The sequence below is a fragment of the Chlorocebus sabaeus genome, chromosome 26 (assembly GCF_047675955.1).
Source record: "Chlorocebus sabaeus isolate Y175 chromosome 26, mChlSab1.0.hap1, whole genome shotgun sequence".
Taxonomy (NCBI): Eukaryota; Metazoa; Chordata; class Mammalia; order Primates; family Cercopithecidae; genus Chlorocebus; species Chlorocebus sabaeus.
Window position 1 is genome coordinate 51,364,656 of NC_132929.1, and position 26,676 is coordinate 51,391,331.

The 26,676-nt window shown below is 44.8% G+C and overlaps 1 protein-coding gene and 1 long non-coding RNA gene across 3 annotated transcripts in view; one reads left to right on the forward strand and one right to left on the reverse strand.

Annotated features, from left to right (window-relative positions):
• Positions 1-3,975: 3,975 nt before the first annotated feature.
• PTPN9 (protein tyrosine phosphatase non-receptor type 9) overlaps positions 3,976-26,676 on the reverse strand; it is a 112,819-nt gene continuing 90,118 nt past the window's right edge. For both annotated transcript variants that reach the window (XM_008015814.3, XM_073012340.1), the window contains exons 9-13: positions 20,980-21,046; positions 14,840-14,918; positions 12,196-12,346; positions 11,025-11,232; positions 3,976-10,218 (exon numbers count right to left, since the gene is read on the reverse strand). In XM_008015814.3, the coding sequence (XP_008014005.1) occupies positions 10,004-10,218; positions 11,025-11,232; positions 12,196-12,346; positions 14,840-14,918; positions 20,980-21,046 (720 nt within the window). In that variant the 3' untranslated portion in view covers positions 3,976-10,003. The remainder of the gene's footprint in view (positions 10,219-11,024; positions 11,233-12,195; positions 12,347-14,839; positions 14,919-20,979; positions 21,047-26,676) is intronic.
• On the forward strand, positions 12,267-26,147 carry LOC140710494 (uncharacterized). Its single transcript, XR_012091554.1, has 3 exons — positions 12,267-12,366; positions 14,979-15,138; positions 25,356-26,147. It is a non-coding gene; the product is annotated as an uncharacterized lncRNA (long non-coding RNA).

The window sequence follows — 26,676 nt, forward strand, 5'->3', positions numbered from 1 at the left end:
ACTTGAACCCAGGAGGCAGAAGTTGCAATGAGCCGAGATTGCGCCACCTCACTCCAGCCTGGGCGGGGAAGAGTGAAACTCCATCTCAAAAAAAAGAAAAAAAAGGCCGGGCACGGTGGCTCAAGCCTGTAATCCCAGCACTTTGGGAGGCAGAGACGGGCGGATCACGAGGTCAGGAGATCGAGACCATCCTGGCTAACACGGTGAAACCCCGTCTCTACTAAAAAACACAAAAAAACTAGCCGGGCGAGGTGGCAGCGAGGTGGCGGGCACCTGTAGTCTCAGCTACTCAGGAGGCCGAGGCAGGAGAATGGCGTGAACCCGGGAGGCGGAGCTTGCAGTGAGCTGAGATCTGGCCACTGCACTCCAGCCTGGGCGACAGAGCGAGACTCCATCTCAAAAAAAAAAAAAAAAAAAAAAAGAAAAAAAAAAAAAGAATCCCCTGATGTCTGGATCCCCATCTCAAATTCATTCCTGCTCTACTTCTTAATTTCTGAACGGGCTCTGGCTGAAGGCATAACAGATACTGTGTCAAAGTGAGATGAGGCAGATTGGTGGTGAAGCAGAAAGAACTAGTCTGGAAGTTGAGTCCCCTGGTTCCCACTTGGTCCCTTCTTATCTGTGGATCAGCTTCCTCTCCTATATTAAGAGGATAACATAGCAATCCTTGCCCTGTTATGAGGATCAAATGTGATGATAAAGTGTGCTTTATCACCTGGTAAGGTTCTGAGCTGCTGTGGAAGCCAAAGACCCAGCATTTGACAGTGATACTAGGTAGCATGTGTGCTATGGATGCAGTTACTCATGGAGGATTTACAACTGGAACAGTTACCGCCACTCAGAGAACCAGGCTTTGCTGACACTGCCCATGGTCCTATGTGTGCCACACTGGTGGGGACCTCCTTCTGAACACTTGGCAGACTGAGTTTCTTGAGGACAGACACTATGATTCACCTCTGAGCCCCAGAGCTCACTGTAGTCAGGTACATGGGGCCCTTTGGAAGGGTCCAGTGATGGTTTCTGACTCAGTATGTTGACACCTGGACAGCAGAGCAAATCCCACATTCTTTGGAAAAGAGAATCCTTGATTTGGTGACATTGTCCCTCCAGCTGCCAGCTGCACTGAGGGGTTGCATCCATGCTACTCCCACCACTACCCTATCAGTGAAGACAAAACTAAGTGGACTTTGTGAACCAACTGGTATAGGTAAAAATAATAATGATAATAACAAAATAAAATTAAGTGGACTTGGGTAAGGGCCCTCCTAGGAGAAATCACATTGGTAGGTCAGGTTCTGTTTCCTGGAGGCCCCTTTTATGTGAAAAGTCTCATAGACCAGCCTGGGGAACACAGTGAGACTGTCTCTACAAAAACTAAAAACAAATTTAGTTGGGCATGGTGGCATGTCCCTGTGGTCCCAGCTACTCAAGAGGCTGAGGCAGGAAGTTCACCTGAGTCTGGGAGATTAAGACTGCTCTTAGCTGTAATCACACCACTGCACTCAAGCCTGGGAGACAGAGCGAGACCCTGTCTCAAACAACAACAACAAATTCTTGTAGAGTTTGTGAGTTAGGGATTATTATCCTTAGTTATAGATGAGCAAACTGAGGCCAACAGCAGTAGAGTGACTTGCTCAAGTCAAATAGCTAAGGGAAGTCTAGGTCCAAAGCCTGAGCTTTACCTCCACTCCCACATGCTGTCTTTGTGCACTCCAGCTGGTGACCCAGGTTGGGGCCCGGAGAAAAACAGCCTGATTCTTCTGTTGTTCCACACTCCTCACCTCTCTAACTTAAAGATCAGTTTATCCTCAGACAATTCTAAATGATTTCTGGCCTTTTCCAGAAAATTATCCAGAAAAGCAACATTTGTCTGATGCACATACATACATACACAAAAGACCTAAACTCACAACACATAAACTCAAATCTGTCACACCTCCTGACACCCTCAATCTCACAGGCGTCGCACATACACCCTCTCTCATTCACAAAAAGGACTCATTCAAAGTTCTTTAGGGCACTTATGGTAGGTGGTGATTAAGAGACATTTAGGGCCTGCATTCCAGTGACTCTGCCAAGGATATCAGTGCCAGCACCCTGTCGACACAATCTCTGAGGGCTAATTCTCTCAGTAATATCCAGGTAAGGAGGATATGAGGCTGGCTCCCACAACCCAAAGCATCTTCTAGGTTCAAGGCAAGATGATTTTGGCAAATCATTTATCTTTTCAGTTTCTTTATCTGTAATCTAAGAATCAGAATACCTACTTCAGTGGGAAGATGTGAGATTTAAAATTAAGTGTGCCTGCCAGGCGTGGTGGCTCACACCTATAACCCCAACACTTTGGTTCAGGAGGTCAGGAGATCAAGACTATCCTGGCTAACACTGTGAAACCCCCGTCTCTACTAAAAATACAAAAAATTAGCCGGGCATGGTGGCACACACCTGTAATCCCAGCTACTTGGGAGGCTGAGGCAGGAGAATCACTTGAGCCGGGGAGCCAGAGGTTGCAGTGAGCCAAGATGCCACCACTGCATTCCAGCCTGGGTGACAGAGCAAGACTCTGTCTTAAAAAAAAAAAATTAAGTATCCCTAGCATTCAGTCAAGAGTTCTTCTACCTTTTTTCCCCTCCTTTATCTCATCCCTACTTCCCTCTTCTCCTGGCCATTCAAATGCAAAGTCCATTTGAGCAATGAGCCCTGCCAGCAGGCCTAGAGGGCCAAATAATCCCATGATGTGAAGAAACTCCATTTTTCTTGCAACCAGGTTTAGATGGCATATATTCCGTAATTTCTGATTTCTAGGTGGCCTTGGAAGCTCGGAATTTTTGAAGGAATTTTATGACTGCTACTCACTGCCTTGAAATGTTTCACCTGGCTGAGCAGTAGTTTACCCTTCTGGGACACTCAGCATGTTCCTCAGTTTACCTGGCTTTATGTTTTCAAAGTGTTTACTTCTCTTTACCAGTTGTTTGGTGGCCTGTTTTTTTTTTTTTTTTTTTGAGACAGAGTTTCGCTCTTGGTGCCCAGGCTGGAGTGCAATGGCACGATCTTGGCTCACCGCAACCTCCATCTCCCGGGTTCAAGTGATTCTTCTGCCTCAGTCTCCCGAGTAGCTGGGATTATAGGCATGCACCACCCTCCCTGACTAATTTTGTATTTTTAGTAGAGACGGGGTTTCTCTGTGTTGGTCAGGCTGGTCTCAAACTCCCGACCTCGGGTGATCCGCCTGCCTTGGCCTCCCAAGGTGCTGGGATTACAGGCGTGAGCCACCACACCTGGCCTGGCTTTTTTTTTTTTTTTTTTTTTTTAAAGCAATAAGTTCCTTTATTACTGCTTTTTAAAAATAGAATAGCTTGCCATATGAAAATTTTTTATTTTTATTTATTTTTTTAGAGACGGGGTTTTGCCATGTTGCTCAGGTCGGTCTGAAACTCCCAGCCTCAAGTGATCCTCCCACTTCAGTCTCCCAAATCGCTGGGATTACAGGCCTGAGCCACTGCACCCAGCCAGCAAGGTCCTTTGTTCAAAGAAAATCTTATTCAGAAGCCTAATATATAAGAGATCAAGGTGGGCCTTGTTTTGGTTTAAGTGAGGACAGCCTGAGCACTGCAGTCAATTCCTTCACATCTCTCTCATGCAGCCTCCCTGACAGCCACATAGTCCCTTCGAAGACTTCTAATGAACCCACATTTCAGATCTTGTTCATTCGTCCCGGCCACTACCTACCTCTCAGCAGCTTGTGACAGAGCAGCCTGGCTTTGTGCTCAGTTACCTCTGCCTGTTCATTAGTATCCTTCAGCAGCTTTTCTTCCTCCACCCATTACCTAAATGTTGGTGACATCCAAAGGTATCTCCTCTCTTGCCTTCCTCATTCTCACTTCAAGGCTCATTGCTTCTGTCTAACTAAGTCCTAAATTGACGATCTCCAGACCAGTATCTGCCCTGAACATCAGACTCCAGACTTCCACTGGATGCTGGCCACAGAAAATTTTTTTATTAAAAATTCATTTTTTCACAGAAGAAAATTCATTAAAAGTCAAGAGCGAGCCCCCAGATAAAATGGCCGACTTACTCAGGTGCACGTCTGGCCAGTCTTAAGGCTTTAAGACAAACAGCAGCATTAGAGAAGGAGCCAGATTATAATGTGCGGGGAGGGGAGACGGACATGAGCCTGGAACATATTCCCCTCAATTGCTGAAAGCACTATAGTATCGCCATCCAACACCCCCAGCCAGGATTCTAGTGGAGTTAGCTATGTCCACCATGGCCTTAGCCTGAAAAATATGGGTATTTAAGACTTCAGCAGCCCACATTTAGCTCAAACAGGAGGATTTTATGACAAGCAAGGTGAAGAAGGGAGATTTAAACATTGTACCAAGTTTCAAAGTTCTAGATTTTTTTTTCCCCAAGAAAACATCTCCAAGTAAAAGTGCTAGATTTCTATTTGTGGAGAAGACCCCAGTCTTCTCTGTAGCCAATTATAAGCAGTACAGTCCAAAACACTTGATATTCACAAGTGTCGTATAAAGGGAACTACAGGGCAGATACCTCCTAACAGAAAAAGATGGTTCCCAGGCTGATGGGCACTTCCACTCCTGCCCTTGGTAGGCTCACAGTGGTTTGTGGGTAGTAACCAAGGCCAGAGAGAAATCTAAGGACTCGGTTGGCAGCTCTGGGACCCTTGGTCAGTTCGTGCTTTGCCTGAGTCACCCTGTAGACCCCACATTAAGAAACAGGGAAACTTTAAAGGCCTATAGGCTGGTCTTGGAGATGACAGGGACCTGACCTGCTTTTCCTCCAATTAGAAGGCCAAGGGGGAAGAGAACTGAGGGAAGCTAGGGGAGTAGCAGCAGCTTGAAAGAAGAGACTCTGAAAACACACTAAAACTGGGGAGGCTGGGTATGGTGGCCCATGCCTGTAATCCTCTCATTTTGGGAGGCTGAGGCAGGAGGATCGCTTGACACTGGGAGTTCGAGACCAGCTTGGGCAACAGTGAGATCCTGTCTCGAGAGAGAGAGAAAAAAAAAAGGCAGAGTTCCTGCTTGAGCCCAGATGTTGAGACTGCAGTGAGCCATGATCATGCCACTACACTCTAACCTAGGCAACAGAGCGAGACTCTGTCTCTGAAAAAAAAAAAAAAAAGTGGGGAGTGCCAGTGGGAGCTAACTCAACCCAAGTAAGGGCCTAATAGCTCCTCTATGGGTGTTTGCACTGTCCAACAAAGCACTGGACCCTTACAGTCAGAGGACCCATGGTAGGATCATCTGGTGTAGCCCCTTCTTTTACAGAGGGAACCTAGGACTTGGGTTGGGTTGAGCACCTTGGGAGGCCAAGGCAGGCAGATCACCCAAGGTTGGGAGTTTGAGACCAGCCTGACCAACACAGAGAAACCCCGTCTCTACTAAAAATACAAAATTAGGTATGGTGGTGCATGCCTATAATCCCAGCTACTCGGGAGACTGAGGCAGAAGAATCACTTGAACCCGGGAGACGGAGGTTGTGGTGAGCCGAGATCGCGCCATTGCACTCTAGCCTGGGCACCAAGAGCGAAACTCTGTCTCAAAAAAAAAAAAAAAAAAAAGGCCACCAAACAACTGGTAAAGAGAAGTAAACACTTTGAAAACATAAAGCCAGGTAAACTGAGGAACATGCTGAGTGTCCCAGAAGGGTAAACTACTGCTCAGCCAGGTGAAACATTTCAAGGCAGTGAGTAGCAGTCATAAAATTCCTTCAAAAATTCCGAGCCTCCAAGGCCACCTAGAAATCAGAAATTATGGAATATATACCATTCCAAAACCCAACCACCAAAGAGCTGGGTCACTCTAGAGAAGCCTTTCTACTTGGCCAGTGCCTCTTGGCCCAATTCCCTCTAGGTCTCTGATTTATAAAAGTTTTTGTATGTGTGTCTGTCTGTCCCAATAGACAAGAAGCATCCCTTTCTGGGAAGGAACCAAATTTCCCTAGGGCTGTGATGCTAAATAGTCCATTCTCCCAAGAACAAGTCCTACTCTGTCATTTACCTGCATACTGCCACATGAAGACTGACAAGGGTGGGCCTCCTAGGCTGAGGATGCTGGCGCACCCTTCACCTCAGGAGTCCCATCCTAGCCAACAAGGATGGGCAAGATGAAGGGAGCAATGGGAAAAAGAACATGGGGATTCTCTCATGTTTGAAAAATTATATAGCATAGAAATGTTAGAGAAAGGTGAAAAAAACAGCAATCAAATCAGAAGCAGAAGCCTGCTTTAGCTCACAGTGTCTTCCTCTTTCCTGAACATTGTCTTTCTTTTTTATTTATTTACTTTTTTTGAGACGGAGTTTCACTCTTGCTGCCCAGGCTAGAGTGCAATGGCATGATCTCAGCTCACTGCAACCTCTGCCTCTCAGATTCAAACGATTCTCCTGTTTCAGCCTCCTGAGTAGCTGGGATTACAGGCACAAGCCACCGTACCCAGGTAATTTTTGTATTTTTAGTAGAGACGGGGTTTCATCATATTGGTCAGGCTGGTCTCGAACTCCTGACCTCAGGTGATCTGCCCACCTCGGCCTCCCAAAGTACTGGGATTACAGGCGTGAGCCACTGCACCCAGACCCTGAACATTTTCTCTTGCTTTGTTCAGTAAGTCTCCTGTATGAGAACCCCGACTTGCCAAACAGATTCTGGGTTGCGTCTCTGCCTTCCCTTTCCCTCCTCCTTTAACACCTAACACAGGTAGGATCAAACTGGTAAAAGCTACAAACAATGGCAGTGGGAGGAGTTCCTCGAGTTTTATTGAAAATTTAGGAGACATCAATTCGTTAACTCTACAGAGTCAGAAACATGAACTAAATCTGTGGTTCCCAAACCTGGATCATCCTGTCACTCACTAACAACCTACTGGATGGACCCAGGAATCAGCATTTTATGGAGCTCAAGTGATAGATAACCTCACCAATCTTCAGATATGCAATGAGGAATTCACGCATAACTTTAAATTCACAGGGCAGTTGGGTTACAGCCTCTTCAAATAAATGACAATTTAAAGTTACCTCCTCCAGGCCTTTTATCATTAATCCCATTTCTTACACGTTCCACTAAACCCCTAACCTCTCTGGTTTCTCAAATTTCCAAGAATCTCTGTTCACTTCTTATGTTTGTGCACTCCCAAGAGAATGGAGGCTTATCTGGAGAAGGAACTAGATTAATCTTCTGCTCTACACTTGAGCTCCTGATTATAGTAAGAAACTCAATAAAAATTTATTGGCAGATCAGAAGATGGATCCTTAGAGGAAGTCTAGTGTAAGAGTTGAAAGAAGGTACTTTGGAGTCAGATGGTCTGGATCCTGGCTGTAGCAAATTAACATTCCTGTCTCTCAATTTTTTTCTTCTGTGAATACCTACCTCAAAAGGTTGTGGAGGGTGAATGAGATGATACCTAGAAATTACTCTAAACAGTGCCTGGAATAGAGTAAGCATCCAGTAAATTGGTTGCTATGACTATTATTAAGAACACCCCAATATTTCCCAGCCACAATTGCCCCAACTGGGCAAGCCAACACCAGCCAACAGGTGTGATATGGGGAGTGGTCTTCCATGCACAAAGCTTCTGGTTCCATTCTTTCTAAGAGAGAAATGCAAATGACTCAAAATCTTCTCACAAACACCATGTATCCATAGATAGGGAGTTTCCTGGGGAGAATGACAACCCTTTTGGTACTCTGCAGACATGAGGACCCTACATCAGGAGGTCCTAGCTAGGACAGTCAGTCAGACATGAGGACCCTACATCAGGAGGTCCTAGCTAGGAGAGTCAGTCACCAACCCTGTCGCGCTTCGAGTCTACTACATGAAGCATGGGCACAAGAACAACAACCTGGAACTTAAGAACTATTTATACTCTGAAAGGACAGCTAAACAAACCTCTGTTCTCCAAAGACAAGATCTCCATCTTCCATGCAGTGAGGAGACCACAGGCTTTGTAAGCAGACCAACTTGAGCTCGTTTTAGAGCAAATCACTGTAACCCTCTGGACCTCACTTTCCTCATCTATATAGAAATGAGAAAGGGGTGCACAGGAGAAGGGAGAGAAGATAATATCTCACTGAGTTGTTGTGAGGTTTGAATGAAGCAATGAGGAGAAAAGCACCTAGCATAGCACTTAGCACATCTCAAGCACTGAACTGGTGCTGGTCCCTCTGTCCAGATATAGGGCCATGGCTTACAGACAAGGTGAACTCAAGGTGACTTGAATGTAGAGTTCAAGTCAGAACTCTAAGTCTCAGATACTAAAGCCTTGGGTCCCTCCCTGCCTCCCTCATCCCTCCCAGACCAGCTCCTGGACCCCCTCCCTCATGTCCCAGGCTGCTAAATTGATGAAGCTAAAAGGGTTTTGATCATGTCGGTATATTTATATGTAAATACAAAACTGTATCACTGTAAGATATTGAATATGAACATTACAATTATTTTCTGAATCTGCCTCAGTCCATTGATATTAAATACAAAAATGAAATGATTGTAAAAAATAAGAATATACACATTCAAAGAGCTTATTACAATATAAAATTATTGAGGTCTCATCAGCTGCCAACCTCATCTTCTGTGACAGGGGAAGGTTTAGGAGTTCCTGGGATTTTCTTGGGAATGTGGAGTGCTAAGGACTCTTGATTTATCCCTAGCACATAAGGATGAGTGGGCTGGGAGCAGGCAGGGACAGGCTGGGTGGGTAGGGGACAAACAGTGATTGCAGGGGACCACCTCACTCAGCCAGAGGGTAAAGCTTTTTATTGACACAGAACCCACCCAGTTTGAGGGTCTAGCAGGCTAGCAGGCAGGAAGAGATGGGCATCTCAGTAGACGGCTAAGCTTCATAAAGGAACCATCCAGCAAAAGAAAAAGGACCCCAGCTCATCCTCTCAGGGAGGCATTTTCTTAGTAGTTTTTTCTCTCTCATACCTGGGCTACGCCTCCTTCCTTCTAAGACTTCGTACCGATTGCATGTGGCTCTGGCTGCTCAGTGAGTTCATCTCCACCCTCCGCCTCCCATCCATGGGATAGTGAAAGCAAAGAGAGAGTATGGAATCACAGTGAAGGTCTGTTCCCCAAATTGGCCAAGTAAACGCAGAAAAATCATCAGATAAGGGAAATCCATGCTGAGCTAACCCAGTGTCACCACAAACTAATACATTCGTGGCTCCAATAGGAGGGAGATAAGTCATTACTTAAGGAAGGGGCCCTGTGGCAGGAACATGGAGAAGTGTGTGTGTCCTCTTCCACCACTCTGTAGCCTGACAACAGGAGACATGATCACCAACCCAGGCTAGTCCAGGATAAATAGTAGGGTCCAAGAAGCAAGGTGTCCTGAACTGCAACACAGAGCCCCAGGAACTTCTACAAAGGAATATCTGTGTGTATATGTATTTATAGAATACGATCATATTATCACATACAATATATATTATATACACACGTACATATGGACCCATACACATAAGTACACACACGCACACACACAGAATGACAGGACTGGAATACACGCCCTACTTATAAACGTGCTTGGCACTCAGGACGATCTCTAGAATATGTAACTTGGTCAAGCTCTCTGGGGAGAAAGGCAAATGCTCATCAAACCTCCCCATAAAATCCTAGCAAAGGGAAGAAGTGGGAGACAGGTGACCTCCAGAAAGAGAATGGTGGGAGAAAGGAGGAGGGAGGTTCCTTCCCCACTTACCTCGGGGACCCTGGCAAAAATCAATAGCCACAATTTGGTTTTAATAAGGCACAGTTTGATAGCAGGTGCTAGGAATTAAGAACACATTGCTGCTGGCCCTTTCTAGTGGCAATTTCACCACATTTATCTAGCCAAAGGGAAAGGCTGCCTTGTGTTTACACGTGTGCCGGGAGACAGAAGAAAGAAGTTGATCCATGGCTTCAGCGTAACTGATGGCAACCTATAGGCTCAGCGGTGTCCAGGGTAGTTTAAGGAAGGCTGGCCAGCAGGTAGAAGGTTCGTGGGAGAGTTACTGACCCTCCACAGCCAGCAGGTTTTGACCAGAGGATACCATGCCCTCCTTCTCTGCGAACTCCAGGATGGCCTTGTAGCAAAAATAGTACTGCTCAGGGGTCTGGATGCTGAAGGCCCTCTGGGTCCTCATGCGTGACACCGTCTGGAACACATTAAGGGTGCCAAGCTCCTCCAGCTGTGCCAGGCAGATGTCCAGTGAGCAGAAGGTACCTGAAGAAGGAAGGAAGTGATCACATCTGGTTTACCTCTCCTCTCCTCCTCCCTCTACCAAATAACCCAGGGAGAACTGAATGAATGAATTCAAAGGCAAAGCACCTGTTGGCAGAAGGCCAGGTGGCCTTAGGCCTGAAAGGACTCGAGGAGGAGGTCACAGGGAGTGTTGGAGGCCAGAGAAATGAGAAGGCCTCTTACCTCTCAGGACATACACTGGGGTAACAGGAAGTGGAAACGGGAAGGTGACATAAGGGAACTTCCTGCTTCAATCCCAGACAGACAGACTGACAGCACTCCCACACCTAATTTCCAGAGTCCACAAGTTTTTCAGAGGCCTAACACAAACCTATTCCCACCTTTCTCCCAAAGGACCTTTGAACTAGAAAGGCCAACATTTTCTACCATGTACATGCCCTTAAGACAAAAGCTGCTAACTGGCTCCAGAATGGAGAACACAGCACAGGGTGGGGAGTCCCTCCAGGGAGGGCTATATGGGAAGGAAGCAGCAGACCAGCTGAGCTCCCTGGGATACCTGCAGCGACAGTGCTAACAGGTGACAGGATCAGCGTTATGATGGGGTATATAAAACATCAACCCCTAGAGGATTTGGCTTGTGAAGTATATATTCTGGCCATCACTTGGTCCACCAAAAGGACATTAGAAGAGGGATTTTTCACAGCAATTCACCACCAAGGGGGCAAGTGAGTTCCTTCTCCAATCACAGATGTGGGCTAAGAGCTTTGTTTTTCCTCCTCCACCCCTACTGCCTCTGCAGACACCAAGAGCTGCATTAGGTGCATTACCTGTCCTGCCAATGCCTGCACTGCAATGGACCACAATGGGTGGCTCAGAGCACTGCCCTTTGGAGCGTGCTCCCATGTTGCTCACAGCCAGGCTCTGCTGGTTTCTGACCACTCTCAAGAAGTCAATGAGGGAAGCTGCTGAGGAAGGGACACCATAGTCTGGCCAGCTCAAGAACTGGAAGTGGGTCACCTGGCGTTTCTGCCGTTCCTTAGATGAGAAAAGAAGTAAACGTTAACGAGGTTATTTCTGCCTGCTCCTAGCTACCACTGGCTTTTCCAGATTCTCAACACCCTGGTTATCCCTACCACCAAGGCTCCTATCCACCACTGTCAACTTTTCCCATAACTGCTTCTTTACTACAAACCCAAAGGAAGGGTTGGTTAATTGTTTGGAAAAGGCAGAATTCCTATACTGTAAGATCCAGAATTTTTTTTTGAGACAGGATCTCACTCTGTCGCCCAGGCTGGAGTACGGTGGCATGATCAAACTTACTGCTGTCTTGACCTCACAGGCGTGTGCCACCATGATCAGCTAATTTTTTCTATGTTTTGTAGAGACGGGATCTCACTGTGTTGCCTAGATTGTCTTGAACTCCTGGGCTCAAGTGATCCTTCCACCTCTGCCTCCCAGAGTGCTGGGATTATAGACGTAAGCCATTGCACCCAGCCCCAGATTTCTTTCTTTCTTTTTTTTTTTTTTTTGAGACAGTCTCTCACTGTCGCCCAGGCTGGAGTGCAGTGGTGAGGTCTCTGCTCACTTCAACCTCCGCATTGTGAGTTCAAGCGATTCTGCCTCCCAGCTAATTTTTTCTATTTTTTAGTAGAGACAGGGTTTCACTACGTTGGCCAGGCTGGTCTTGAACTCCTGACTTTGTGATCCGCCCGCCTCAGCCTCCCAAAGTGCTGGGATTACAGGCTTGAGCCACCACGCCCAGCCTTACCCAGCCCCAGATTTCTAAAATTATAAGCTTTACTCCTATTTAATGTTCCTATTGTGCTGCAGTAATATGGCTATATTGGCTGTGAGTTAAATATCCTCATCCTGTCCCTAGAAAAACAGAAGCAACTCATAACCTCCCTGGTATCCTATCTATTCCCTCTGGAAATTTTTATTACAGTAAGTATTCTCCCCCTGTTTCAATAAGGTGAGAAAAAAGAAACCTGGATTTACCTCTGTGTTGTGAATTTCTAGCGTTGTTTTCTTATAATGATTCATGTTCTCCACGCCTAGATTGGTCACTGTGAGGAAGCCAAATCGGATCCGAGAGTCTTTTTCTAAAGGCCAGTACTGGCCACACTTTCTCCTGCCGCCTTCTTCAAAGCTGAAGACACACAGAGCAAGGTAAGCCTTCCATCCTTCCTCTCCACAGCAGTAACCTGGCTTCCACAAAGACCTGATATACCCCCAGGCAGCAATATCATCTCTTGCATTGCTTCTAACTTACACCATTTATTCTCAGCAGAAAGGAAAGGAAACCTCTTCATTCTAAACAAATGTACTCACAGCTAAAGTTTCTGCATGTACTCATATAGCATATAGTTACTGAGCACTTACTACAGCATTTGGTCTTTTTCCTAATATGCAATAGTACTTCTCATATATGTGGGATAAATACTGGGTGAACAGAGAAAAAAACAGTATAGTAGCTGGGGGTAGTGGTGCATGCCTGTAACCCCAGCTACTTGAGAGGCTTAGGTAGGAGAATCACCTAAGACCAGGAGTTTGAGACCAGCCTGGGCAACATGGTGAGACTCCATCTCAAAAAAAAAAAAAAAAAAGAAAAAGAAAAAAAAACAGTAGAGAAGATATGATAGGTCAGAGAGAACTCTCTGGCCTATACCTCAGCCACTGCTTATTGTCTTCCCCAATAAGAGATGTTGGATAATTGAGAACTGATAAACACACATCTCCTGGAATGTTAGCAGGAGGTTTGTGTAAAGGCCTAAAGTCCCAGCCCAGGTAACATGGAAACCCTGTCTCTACTAAAAATACAAAAACTAGCCAGGCATGGTGGTGGGTACCTGTAGTCCCAGCTACTTAGGAGGCTGAGGCAGGAGGACTACTTGAATCCAGGAGGTTGAGACTGCAGTGAGCTGAGATGGTACCACTGCACTCCAGCCTAGATGACAAAGTGAGACTCTGTCTCAATAAAAAAAAAAAAAAAAAAAAAAAAAAAAAGGCTTAGGCTGGGCACAGTGACTCGTGCCTGTAATCCCAGCACTTTAGGAGACTGAGGTGGCAGATCGCCTGAGGTCAGGAGTTCGAGACCAGCCTGGCCAACATGGTGAAACCCCATCTCTACTAAAAATACAAAAATTAGCCAGGCATGGTGGTGGGCACCTGTAATCCCAGCTACTTGGGAATTCTTCTGCTGAGGCAGAAGAATCGCTCGAACCTGGGAGGCAGAGGCAGTGAGCTGAGGTCGCACTACTGAACTCCAGCCTGCGCAACAGAGTGAGACTCTGTCTCAAAAAAAAAAAAAAAAGCCTAAATCTACCTCACCACCCTCCAGTGCCCCCAAGGTATTCCAAGGTAGAACTTCTCCCACTACCTCCTCTCCAAATAAGAGGTGGTTATAACAGTGCTAAGGAAGAAAATTGAACATTCATTTTTTTCCTTCCTCATCTGAAATAGGTTATTCCTGAAATTTGCCAGATTTGTAGACCAAACTTTCAAAAATATTCCTTTCATTAAAACCTTCCTGGCCGGGCGCAGTGGCTCACACTTACAATCCTAGCACTTTGGGAGGCTGAGGTGACAGATCATGAGGTCAGGAGCTCAAGACCAGCCTGACCAACATGGTAAAACCCCATCTCTACTAAAAAGACAAAAATTAGCCGGGCATGGTGGCACATGCCTATAATCTCAGCTACTCAGGAGAATCACTTGAACCCGGGAGGCGGGGGTTGCGGTGAGCTGAGATAGAGCCATTGTACTCCCGCCTGGGTGACAGAGCGAGACGTCTCCAAAAAAAAAAAAAAAATTAGCTGGGCGTGGTGGCACATCCTAGCTACTCAGGAGGCTGAGGCAGGAGAACTGCTTGAACCTGGGAGACAGAGGTTACAGTGAGCCAAGATCACGCCACTGCACTCCAGCCTGGCAGCAGAGTGAGACTCCATCTCAAAAGAAAAAAAAAAAAAAGTAGCAACAAATGGAGAGCAAAGGGGATCTGGTAATTTGGTAGTCAGGAAGACAGCACCCCTCTGGAAATAGGGAACACATTAAAGAATTGTCCCATGTTTCCCAGAACTTCCTTTAGTGGATAAGGCCAGGACCTCAAAATAGGGTATAACTGGCACAGGGTTGCCAGAGCCAGGGATTAAAGCTTTAACAAGTTAGATCTATTCATCTCCATGATACCCGGGTTGTGGATTAGCTAAGAGATATCTCAAAATCTTTGCCATGGCTTTCCTAATCCTCAAAAAAAATTTTTTTTTAAATTGAGACATAGTCTCGCTCTGTAGCCCAGGCTGGAGTGCAGTGGCGTGATGTCAGCTCACTGCAACCTCTGCCTCTTGGGTTCAAGTGATTCTCCTGCCTCAGCCTCCCGAGTAGCTGGGATTACAGGCAAACAACACCATGCCTGGCTAATTTTTTGTACTTTTAATAGAGATGGGGTTTCACCAGGCTGGTCTGGAACTCCTGACCTCATGATCCGCCTGCCTCGGCCTCCCTAAGTGCTGGGATTACAAGCGTGAGCCACTGCGCCAGGCTGGCCCACATTATTTCTAAAAGCTAAACTTCCCTCTTCAATCACCTATGCTTAGGGGACAGAGTAGAGGTGGAGACCAGTGGAAAAAAGGGATTAACTCACCGGGTGGTCATGACAATCACCAAGACTTTTTGCTCCCATACCATGAGCCAGAAATCACGATAGGTATTCTCCAAAGGACCTGGAATAAAAGTAGAATAGAAGAAACATGACTCTGGGAAACACTTTTTTTCCTTTGTAGGCTCTTCTGTTTTACTCCCCAATGGTAACTCCAAACCATAGATGTTAGCTCCTTGCTCATCTTTCCACATCCCTGCTATTCAGTGTGGTCCGTGGACAAATCACACCAGCATCGTATGGGAGAGTGTAAACATGAATCTGCATGTTAACAAGATCCCCAGGTGAGTCATAGGTAGGTTTGGGAAGCACTGCTACATACCCTCTCAGAGCCTTAATCATCAGAACTTCAGCCATCACATCCAGGCCGACAGTGTCAACTGTCTATGAGTCTCTAGCTGTTTTCATCTCACCTAAGCTTCAGTTTTATAATCACAGATTGCTTACTAAACCAGTAACCTTCTGTTTCCCATCATCTCAGATCCATTATGTCTGCAACTAAGTCTCCTCCTTCAAAATTAGCTTTATCTTGGCCAGGTGCAGTGGCTCATGCCTATAATTCCAGCCCTCTGGGAGGCCAAGGCAGGCAGGTTGCCTGAGCTCAGCAGTTTGAGATCAGCCTGGCAACATGGTAAAACCCCATCTCTGTGAAAAATACAAAAATTAGCCGAGTGTGCTGGCACATGCCTGTAGTCCCAGGTACTTGGGAGGCTGAAGCACAAGAATTGCTTGACCCCAGGAGGTGGAGGTTGCAGTGAGCCAAGATCGCACCACTGCACTCCAGCCTGGGCAGTAGAATGAGACTCCATCTCAAAAAAAAGAAAAATTAGCTTTATCTTGCAACTTTCTTATCTCTGTTAACAATACTAGCATTCTTAAATCATTCAGTCTTAAAAAGTTGAAGTCAACACTGACTTACCCATTTCCTTCATCTCTCAGAAGCAGTCAGTCACCAAATCCTAGAGATTTTTTACCTTTGAAATGTTTTTGCTTTTTATTCTTTTGCCCCCCATCTTCTCCCCATCCTGCTCTTCCTGCTCAATTTCACTGACACAAAGACCACATCATCTTCTGTCTAAGTTACTGTAATACCCTCTTAGTCTACTTTTCTGAGTAGGCCTTTTTCCGTTCCAGTCTACTCTGGGAAACCCCACCAGTTTAATCTTTCTTAAAAGTTTCTTCATCAGAACATAGACACACCATGCTCACCTTGGCCTCTATTCTTTTGCTCAAGCTGTCTCCATTACCTCCAATGCTATTCATTTTCTACCCATTTTCAAGTGCCGCCTCTTCCTTGAAGCTTTCTCTGACCTCCTCATTCCTTGTGAAGCTTCTTCTCTTTTGCTTTTGATGGCATAGCTGGTTAACCATTTAATTTATATACTCTTCCATCCATTATTTTACTTTGTGGGAATTAATGATATCTCAGTAAACATTATCCTAAGGACAAGGGATTACAGGCATGAGCCACTGCGCCTGGCCAAATTCTCCTTTTTTAGTTAGAACCTGCATAGGGCTGAGCACTCAGCAATAACTTTGAAGATACTTGTGGACTGCCAACTCCACTTTGATCAAGACAGTAACCAGCCGGGCGCAGGGCTCACACCTATAATCCCAACACTTTGGGAGGCCAAGGCGGGCGGATCACTTGAGGTGAGGAGTCCGAGACCAGCCTGGCCAACATGGTAAAACCCAATCTCTACTAAAAATACAAAAATTAGCTGGGCATGATGGCGGGTGCCTGTAATCCCAGCTACCTGGGAGCCTGAGTTAGGAGAATTGCTTAAAGCCGGGAGGTGGAGGTTGCATTGAGCCTAGATCGCACTGTTGAACTCCAACCTGGGTGACAGCAAGACTCCATCTCAAGAAAAAAAAAAGTAACAACTCAAGATAATTCCTTATACTTTCCGGGTGCTTCTTCCCTCTCCGCTTTCAGGAAAGCAGGGCAGTACTAATGGTTAATTTTGGCCTAGAAGTCTGCTGGTTCTACTACCATTATTGCTAAGTCTTTTAGCAAGCACTAACATGACACTGGAATGCCCTCTCCACAGAATTGGATGATGTCAAAAGTATGTGAGGTCTTAGAAATACGCTAAATATCCAATAAGAGAGGATTAATTAAATTATGGCATGTCAAGTGTAATCCCAGCCCTTTGGAAGGATGAGGTAGGCAGATCACTTGAGCCCAGGAGTTTGAGACCAACCTGGGCAACATTGTGAAACCCTGTCCCTACAAAAAATACAAAAATTAGCCAGGTGTAGTAGCACATGCCTGTAGTCCCAGCTACTCAGGAGACTGAGGTGAGAGGATCACCTGTGCCTGGACAGACCGAGGCTACATTGAGTCATGATCGTGAACCATGATCATACCACTCTGTCACCCAGCCTAGGTGACAGAGTGAGACCCTGTCTCAAAAATAAATAAATAACAGCATACCCATAATTTATACAGTCTATAAAGCTGATGTTGTAAGAGCTGTATTTTTTGCTATGGAAAGGTATTCACAGATACCATTAAATGAAATAAGAGATGTGTATAGAAAGAGCATATTTGGTTAAATTAAAAGTTTAGTTTTTTTTTTTTGAGACCGAGTATCACTCTGTCACCCAGGCTGGAGTTCAGTGGCGTGATCTCAGCTCACTGCAACCTCTGCCTCCCGGGTTCAAGCGATTGTCCTCCCTCAGTCTCCCAAGCAGCTGGGACTATAGGCGCCCACCACCACACCCGGCTAATTTTAGTAGGGACTGGGTTTCACCGTGTTAGCCAGGCTGGTCTCGAACTCCTGACCTTGAACTCCTGACCTCAGGTGATCCACCTGCCTCGGCCTCCCAGAGTGCGGGAATTACAGGCTTAAGTCACCGTGCCTGGCCTTTTTTTTTTTTTTTTTTTTTTTTAAGACAGAGTCTCACTCTGTTGCCCAGGCTGGAGTGCAGTGGCACAATTTTGGCTCATTGCAACCTCCACCTCCTGGGTTCCAGCGATTCTCGTGCCTCAGCCTCCCAAGTAGCTGGGATTACAGGCGCACACCACCATGCCTGGCTAACTTTTGTATTTTTAGTAGAGACAAGGTTTCACCATGTTGGCCAGGCTGGTCTCAAACTCTTGACCTCAGGTGATTCACCCACCTCGGCCTCCCAAAGTGCTGGGATTACAGGCTTGAGCTGCTGCGCCCAGCCTGGTTAAATATTTTGTATGCCTATATCTGCATGTATGCATAGATGAAGGTCTAGGAGGAGATGCTGTAAAATGTTAACATTATCTCTGGGTCCTAGGGTTATAAGGGATTATTTTTGTTTTCTAAATGTTCCACAGTGGACATGCATTACCCTAGTATACACATCAAGAAGACAGTAAGGACACCTTTTCCACATCTCTGACCCTCAGCCTCATCCACATCCTACTCTCCTGCACCACAGCAACTCTCATATACTTCATTTTCCACATTCAGACAACTGGCAGAATTGGAGTACTGAGCAGTCAGAGCACATGGTAACTCAGTTACCAGATTCAGACTGGGCAAACTTCTCACAGGCTCAAGAGAGATACTTAGAAGGGAAAGTTGTACTTCCCAGCTTAGACCCTTTAACAGTAGACTTCTCTCAAGAAATAAAGTCAGCAGTTTATACTGACATAGGTGAAACAATCCACTGACTTGGCTTGTAAAAACTTCTGAATCAAGCAAACATGGGTTCAAACCCTGGTTCTGCCAGTTACTAGCTGCATGGTCCAAGGTCATGTCAACTTTTGGGTTTCAGTTTGCTCATCTATAAATTAATAAACTTCCCTTGCAGAGTCTCTATAATAATTAGATAGCATTTATGCATCTGATATATAATAGGTCTTCTCAATAGATTACATCATTAGTAGAAATATAGGCCGGGCACAGTGGCTGATGCCTGTAATCCCAGCACTTTGGGAAGCTGAGGTAGGCAGATCACTTCAGGCCGGGAGTTCGAGACCAGCCTAGGCAACATGGCAAAACCCTGGTTCCACCAAAAATACAAAAAGTAGCTGGGCATGGTGGCAGGTGCCTGTAATCCCAGCTACTTGGGAGGCTGAGGCAGGAGAATCATTTGAGTCCTAGAAGTGGAAGGTGCAGTGAGCCATCACATCATTGCACTGCAGCCTGGGCGACAGAGCAAAACTCCATCTCAAAAAATTAATTAATTAAAAACAAAGAAGTTGCAGACATTATGATACTTTATTCCCAAATACTTGAGCATTTATTAGGAAAACAAGGACATCTTCCTATACAAGAATACCATTATCACCTTAAGCATACATTAAACATGGATATAATGTTGGCTAACACAAAGTCTCCAATTGTCTCAATAGTTTGTCTTCAATAGTTTTTTTCTCCCAATTGAGGATCTAATCACAGATCCTCTTATTTTTTTTCTTTTTGAGATGGAGTTTCGCTCTTGTTGCCCAGGCTGGAGTGCAATGGCGCAATCTTGGCTCACTGCAACTTCCGCCTCCTGGGTTCAAGCGATTCTTCTGCCTCGGCCTCCCAAGTAGCTGGGATAACAGGCATGTGCCACCACGCCCGGCTAATTTTGTATTTTTAGTAGAAATGTGGTTTCTCCATGTTGGTCAGGCTGGTCTCGAACTACCGACCTCAGGTGATCCACCTGCCCCGGCCTCCCAAAGTGCTGGAATTACAGGTGTGAGTCATTGCGCCCAGCCTTATTTATTTATTTATTTATTTTTGAGGCAGGATCTCGCTGTGTCAGCCAGGCTGGAGTACAGTGGCGCAATCTCGGCTCACAGCAACCTCTGCTTCATGGGCTCAAGTGATACTCCCACCTCAGCCTCCCAAAGTACTGGGGTTACAGGTGTGAGCCACTGTGTCCGGCCATGGTTCTCTTTAGTCTCCCTTTAATCTAGAACAGTTCTCTGCCTTTTTGTTTTTTATGGCATTAACTTTGGAGAGTCTGAGCCAGTTTTCTTATAGTATGTCACACAATCTGGAGTGTTTCCCATAACTAGATTCAGATTTTAAAACTCGCAATACACAATGCAGGTGATATTTATTTCTCAATGTATCATATCAGGAGGTATACATAATGTCCCTTTGTCCTTTACTGGTGATACTAAGTTTGATCACTTGATTAAGGAGGTATCCATCATATCTTGCTCTGCAGTGGTCAAAGGGTCTTACGCCCATTGATGGTCTTTTTGTGTTATGATTTCCTCCTACCATCTTTGAAAGTGACATGATATTCTTGAGATGGAGAGGCCAGGTCAGAAAGAGTACTAGGATCATAGGAACATTTATAGAAACTCCATCTGAAATCCTCCTAGAGGCCGGGCATCGTGGCTTATGCCTATAATCCCAACACTTTCGGAGGCCGAGGCGGGCAGATCACGAGGTCAGGAATTCGAGACCAGCCTGTCCAACATGGTGAAACCCAGTCTCTGCTAAAAATACAACAATTAGCCAGGCGTGGTAGCACACACCTGTAGTCCCAGCTACTCAGGAGGCTGAGGCAGGAGAATCACTTGAACCCGGGAGGTGGAGGTTGCAGTGAGCTGAGGTGGTGCCACTGCACTCTAGCCTGGGTGAAAGGGCAAGACTTCATCTCAAAAGCGAGAGGAAAAAAAGAGAAATCCTCCTAGAGTTCAGTTTTCACTGTCAGACTTACTAGCACATACTATCCATGTCAGAACATTTATTGGAGTGCTCTGTGATGGTATAGGAACCAGCCTAGGCCTATTAGGACAGCAATACTCATTCCTAGATTGGACTCAATCTCTGGGGTGTCCGCTATTCTTGGCCTCTTACTAGAGAGGAAGAGCATGAAGAGCTCACTGGCTGATGAATTCTGATACCCTACACCCTTGCCAATATTAAGAAATAGCCCCAAAACTTGCAGGCCGTAGTGTTATGTGTTTAAATCTCCAGTTTATCTCCATGCGGTGAGTTTCCAGGCATACCTGGTACAGAAACCCCAGACTTCTTATCTGCTTTTCTCAACCACCACCAATCTTTATAAAAGGCCAGGATCTAGTGGCCAAAACCTCCACTCAAGTTACCATTTGTTTAAAAATTATGCTATCATTTGGCACAAGGAATCATAAGTAGATGGCACAAAATCAACATGGGAAGGACGGACCAGCTTACCTTGTGTGCCAATGTAAGCATTCTTCTGCTTGTAGCCATCCATGAAGCTGGCATTGATGTAATCTGTCTAATGATAAAAAAGGAGACATCACTATAGCTACACAGAATATACCATTTGGGTCATAAAATGATGTACTCAGTAAGTAAAGCCCAAGGTGTGAATATTCTCTTCTTGTTGAGCAGAAAATGAGCAGTGAAACCCTCATTTCAATAAATGAAACCCTCAGTTCAATAAATGGTGCTGGGACAAGTAGATACCTACATGCAGAGAAATCAAGCTGACTCCTTCCTCACACCATACACAAAAACTGACGCAAAATGGATCAAAGACCAAATGTAAGGGATTAAACTATTAAAACTCTCAGAATAAAATGTAAGGTAAGAGTAAATCTTTGTGACCTTGGTTTAGGCAAAGTCTTCACAGATATGACAGATATGACACCAAAGGCATAAGTGACAATAGAAAAGAGATAAACTATATTAAAATTAAAAACTTATGCCAGGCATGGTGGCTCACGCCTATAATCCCAGCACTTTGGGAGGCCAAGGAGGGTGGATCACGAGGTTAGGAGATCGAGACCATCCTGGCTAACACAGTGAAACCCCATCTCTACTAAAAACACACACACACACACAAAAATAGCTGGGCATGGTGGCAGGCGCCTGTAGTCCCAGCTACTCAGGAGGCTGAGGCAGGAGAATAGCATGAACCCAGGAGGCAGAGCTTGCAGTGAGCCAAGATGGTGCCACTGTACTCCAGCCTGGGTGACAGAGCAAGACTCCGTCTCAAAAAAAAAAAAAAAATCTTTCATCACTAGCCATCAGGGAAATGCAAATCCATACCACAATACTAATCACCCACTAGGATGACTACAGATATCAATTATAGATAATATTGCTGGCAAGGATGTGGAAAAACTGAAACCCTCATACACATGTATACCGTGCTTATACATTGCTAGTGATAATGTAAAATGCTGCAGTTACTTTAGAAAACAGCCTGGTTGTTCCTCAAAAGATTAAAAAGTTACCATATGACCCAGCAATTCCACTCCTTAGCAAAATAATAACATACGTCCATACAAAACCTTATACATAAATATCCATAGCAGCATTATTCATAATAGCCAAAAATGGAAACTCAAATGTCCTTCAACTGATAAATGAATAAAGGTGGTATATATCCATACAATGGAATATTATTTGGCAGTAAAAAGGAGTGATGTGATAACACATGCTATGACATGGATGGACCTAGAAAACATTACGCTAAGTGATAGAAGCCAGACACAAAAAGTTACATAGTCTAGGATTCTCTTTGTATGAGATCCCTAGAACAGGCAAATCTATGGAGATAGGAAATAAATTAGGGTGGGTTAGAGGGAAATAGGTAGTAACTGCCAAGGGTGTGAGGTTTCTTTGGGAAATGAAAAACATGTTCTAAAGCTGATTGTGGTGATGGTTGCACAACTCTGTGAATATACTAACAGCCATTGACTTATATACTTTATTATTATTTTTTTTTTGAGATGGAGTCTCACTCTGTCGCCCAGGCTGTAGTGCAGTGGCACAATCTCGGCTCATTGCAAGCTCCGCCTCCCGGGTTTATGCCATTCTCCTGCCTCAGCCACTCGAGTAGCTGAGACTACAGGTGCCCACTACCATGCCTAGCTAATTTTTTGTATTTTTAGTAGAGACGGGGTTTCACCGTGGTCTTGATCTCCTGACCTCGTGATCTGCCTGCCTTGGCCTCCCAAAGTGCTGGGATTACAGGCGTGAGCCACCATGCCCAGCGACTTACATACTTTAAATAGGTAAATTGTATGGTATGTGAACTGTTGGAGGCCGAAAGAATGAGGGTCATGATCAACTCAGTATACCACTGGAGGCTATATGAGCAAAAAGCAAACTTCTCATGAAAGCAGGATGTTAGCAAACTGACAAACTGCGTCTGCCACCCAGAAGGAATGCCGAGGGCAGTCACGACCAAGGCACAAGTGTTGCTTGTGATTAGGCACATCTGAAGCCTGTTAACAATAATATGAACCTGTGATCAATTAAGCAGCTGACCAATAGTTACCTCCTCCTCCCTGCTCTTGCTACCCAATAAATACAAAGGGCTGTAGAAGCTCAGGGCTGCCTTTGCTCAGTAGAAGTAGGGAGCTGTCTTCTTTTCCCCATATTACCCTTCCTTTAGAGTAGTTATTTTTGTCTTAAGTTTTCATTTCTATGTTTGTCCCCCTTCATTCAGTCTCCTAATGACAGTCTCAAGTATTAACAGTAGTAACTGCCCCAGTGACATCTCAAGTAGTAACAGTGGCAGTATGCCAGAGTGAACTATAACTCAACAGAAACTGTTATTTACAAGAAAAGGGTCCATCAGGACTTGCAACACTGTAGCACAGGACCAAATGAGCAAGGCAAGCAAGTAGGAATATCTGGTCCGTCCTGCCATACACAAAAGGCAAAATGTGAATGGAGAAGAAATAAAGCTACACCTCATACTTAGGACCATTAACAGGACAGGCCATACACCTGAACTCCATTACTACCTGAATTAATGCAAAGCAACTTCCAGTCAAATTCAAAGGCATCTCAATGAATAGCTCCTGACTCCCTCTCTTCCAGGGTATTCTCCCACCTTCTAATGTCCTCAGTCTTAATTACTTCAACATCATTTTTTATTAATACCTATTCAAAAGATCCTTTGATCCAGGCTGATAAAAGAGAAACATCGATCAGCTGCAGTTTCATGTTATAGTGTAACTAGTTGAGAGTTGAATGGATGGAGGCAGTGGAATGGATAAGGGAAGGTGTGAAGGGTTACAGAGGACAAAAGAAAAGTTTCAATAGCAAACTAGGGAAAACTCATAACCCACTGCACTACAGAGAGGTCAGACTGACTTTCCTCAACCTATCACTCTTTCTCCTGTGGGTCCTATCACTGGGAGGGCAGTCTGAACTGTCAGTATTCCATAGCTAACCTCCTAAGATATCTCTACCTCATGGTCAAACCCGTGTTACTTGGATTTGTGTTCCTTAGCCAGTCAGTCTACCAGTTTATCACTCTACTACTTATTTAGTCAAGAGTTTCCTCCTTAGAAACTATTTCTTTGACTAAATAGTGGAGTGATAAACTCACAGTTTTCCCTCCCATAGCAGCTAGTATTGGCCTCATATGATTACTGTCCTACCCTAACTCAGACAACTTCACTGAGCTAACAGACCACTTGCAGCAGACTCAGCATGCTAAAAGCCTCACTCACTTCCAAACAGGCTTCTCAATCCAGGGTGCAGTTAGTCTAAGCCTATCCTCTACTCAACCTGGCACATACAAATGGTATAACCTCTTGAGGACCAAGGGAGAAGGTATGGAAAAGTACAAAAGATTTACCTGGTATATGCCAGTCAACATTAGTAAGAACATAAGGAGGAACTAACTTCATGCTTCGAAAAGAATTGTCACTTCTTTACATTATTGCTTTATAACTAAGAACTATCAGCTTTAGCACTGGTCTCTGAGACTGCTGATTTTTAATTCCCAGGGAATTAAAATTTTTAATTTCAGCAACTTTGGAAGAATCATTGCATATTAAAACTGAAGGCTGGGCACAGTGGCTCACACCTGTAATCCCAACACTTTGGGAGGCCGAGATGGGCAGATCACAAGGTCAGGAGATTGGGACCACCCTGGCTAACACAGTGAAACCCCGTCTCTACTAAAAATACAAAACAAAACAAAACAAAACAAAACAAAAAAATTAGCCAGGCGCGGTGGTGGGCGCCTGTAGTTCTAGCTACTCAGGAGGCTGAGGCAGGGGGATGGTGTGAACCCAGGAGGCGGAGCTTGCAGTGAGCTGAGATCGCACCACTGCACTCCAGCCAGGGCGACAGAGCGAGACTCCATCTCAAAACTGAAAATGACCCAGAGACAAAGTATATACTTGGGGGCAAATTGAAATAGCAGGAATAACAAATCCGGCACACTATGTTATGGGCCACTGCTATAGACTGAACATTTGTGTCCCCCATAACTTTAAATGTATACATCCCAACCCCAAACCCTCAATGTAATGGTATTAGGAGATGGGGCCTTGAGACAGGTGATTGAGTGATGAGGACCATGAGGACAGAGCTCTCACAAATGGGATTAGTACCCTTGTAAAACAGAAGAGTTCTGAAGTGCTCCCTCACCCCTTTCCCTTCTGCCATGTGAGGATGCAATGAGTAGACGGTGGTCTATGAACCAAGAAAGGGGCCCTCACCAGACCCCAAATCTGCCAGCACATTGATCTAGGACTTCCCAGATTCTACAATAGTGCGAAATAAATTTCTGTTGTTTATAAGCCATCTTGCCTGTGGTATTTTTCTTGCAGCAGCCCAAACAGATTAAGGTAGCCATGTTCAACAGAAACTGGGACTAACAGCTTTAAAATTCCAGAAGCAAATCAAGTGAACAAAAAGCCGGAATCCTCCAATCAACAAGGTATTGTATACTTGAAAATTGCGGACAGCAGATTTTAAGTGTTTTCACCACAAAACAAGGTAAATATGTGAAGTAATGCATATGTTAACTAGCTTGACTTAGCCTCTCTGCAATGCACAATATTTTAAAATATTATACTGTATACCATAAATATATAAAATTTTGTCAATTAAAATTTAAAAACAATTAAATATCAGGAAACAATGGAAAAATAGCCCCATAGGTGGAAATTTCATGACAGTGTTAAGTCCCCAAAGCTAAGTAATTTTTTTTTTGCTTTCCTAACCCCCCAAAGTGAATAATGTCAAAAAAAACTAAAAACTAAAATCAAAATAAAACAAACAAAAGCCTAAATACTCCATTTGCTATAAAAATAAAGCCTCCACTAATGTTTCAGTAAGAAGAGGGACTACAAATCAGACAATGATCTTCATATTAACCACAGGATGACTAGAAGAGTCTCCCGGTACACTAAGATTCACTCATTCACAAATATGTCCTGAGTGTCTAATACGTATCAGGCACTCTTCTAGGTACTGGAGACAGGGAAATCAACAAAATGGATAAATACAGATATCTCTGACTCCAAAGCCCCAACTCAACCACTGTACTCTACTCCTTCAGGGCATATATGATGATGATCTCAGCAGTACTTATGAATTTACCCTCCAGCCAGCCAGTCTCTTAGCTCAAATGCTCCTGCAGGAAAATCTTCTCCAAGGGTCCTGGATAAGACTGTGAATTCAGTTTATGTGCTTGAAACAACAGGGACAAGAGAGTTGGAAACCATGATCCTGGGGTCCCAACCCACATATCATATATGTCCAAATACAAGGCAATAATTTTTCCAAAAATTATTCCCCAGAAAGAGAAGGGATATAACAAGTCCTTATAGTGTGTATCATGTTAAAGAGGTACTATTTAAATTACTTTACTTTGCTGGCGCAGTGGCTCATGCCTGTAATCCCAGTACTTTGGGAAGTCAAGGCAGGCAGATCACCTCAGGTCAGGAGTTCAAGACCAAATGATGAAACCCGTATCTACTAAAAATACAAAAATTAGCCGGGTGTCGTGGCATGCACCTGTAATCCCAGCTACTCAGGAGGTTGAGACAGGAGAATCGCTTGAACCCGGGAGGTGGAGGTTGCAGTGAGCTGAGATCACGCCATTGCACTCCAGCCTGGGCAACAAGAGCGAAACTCTGTCTCAAA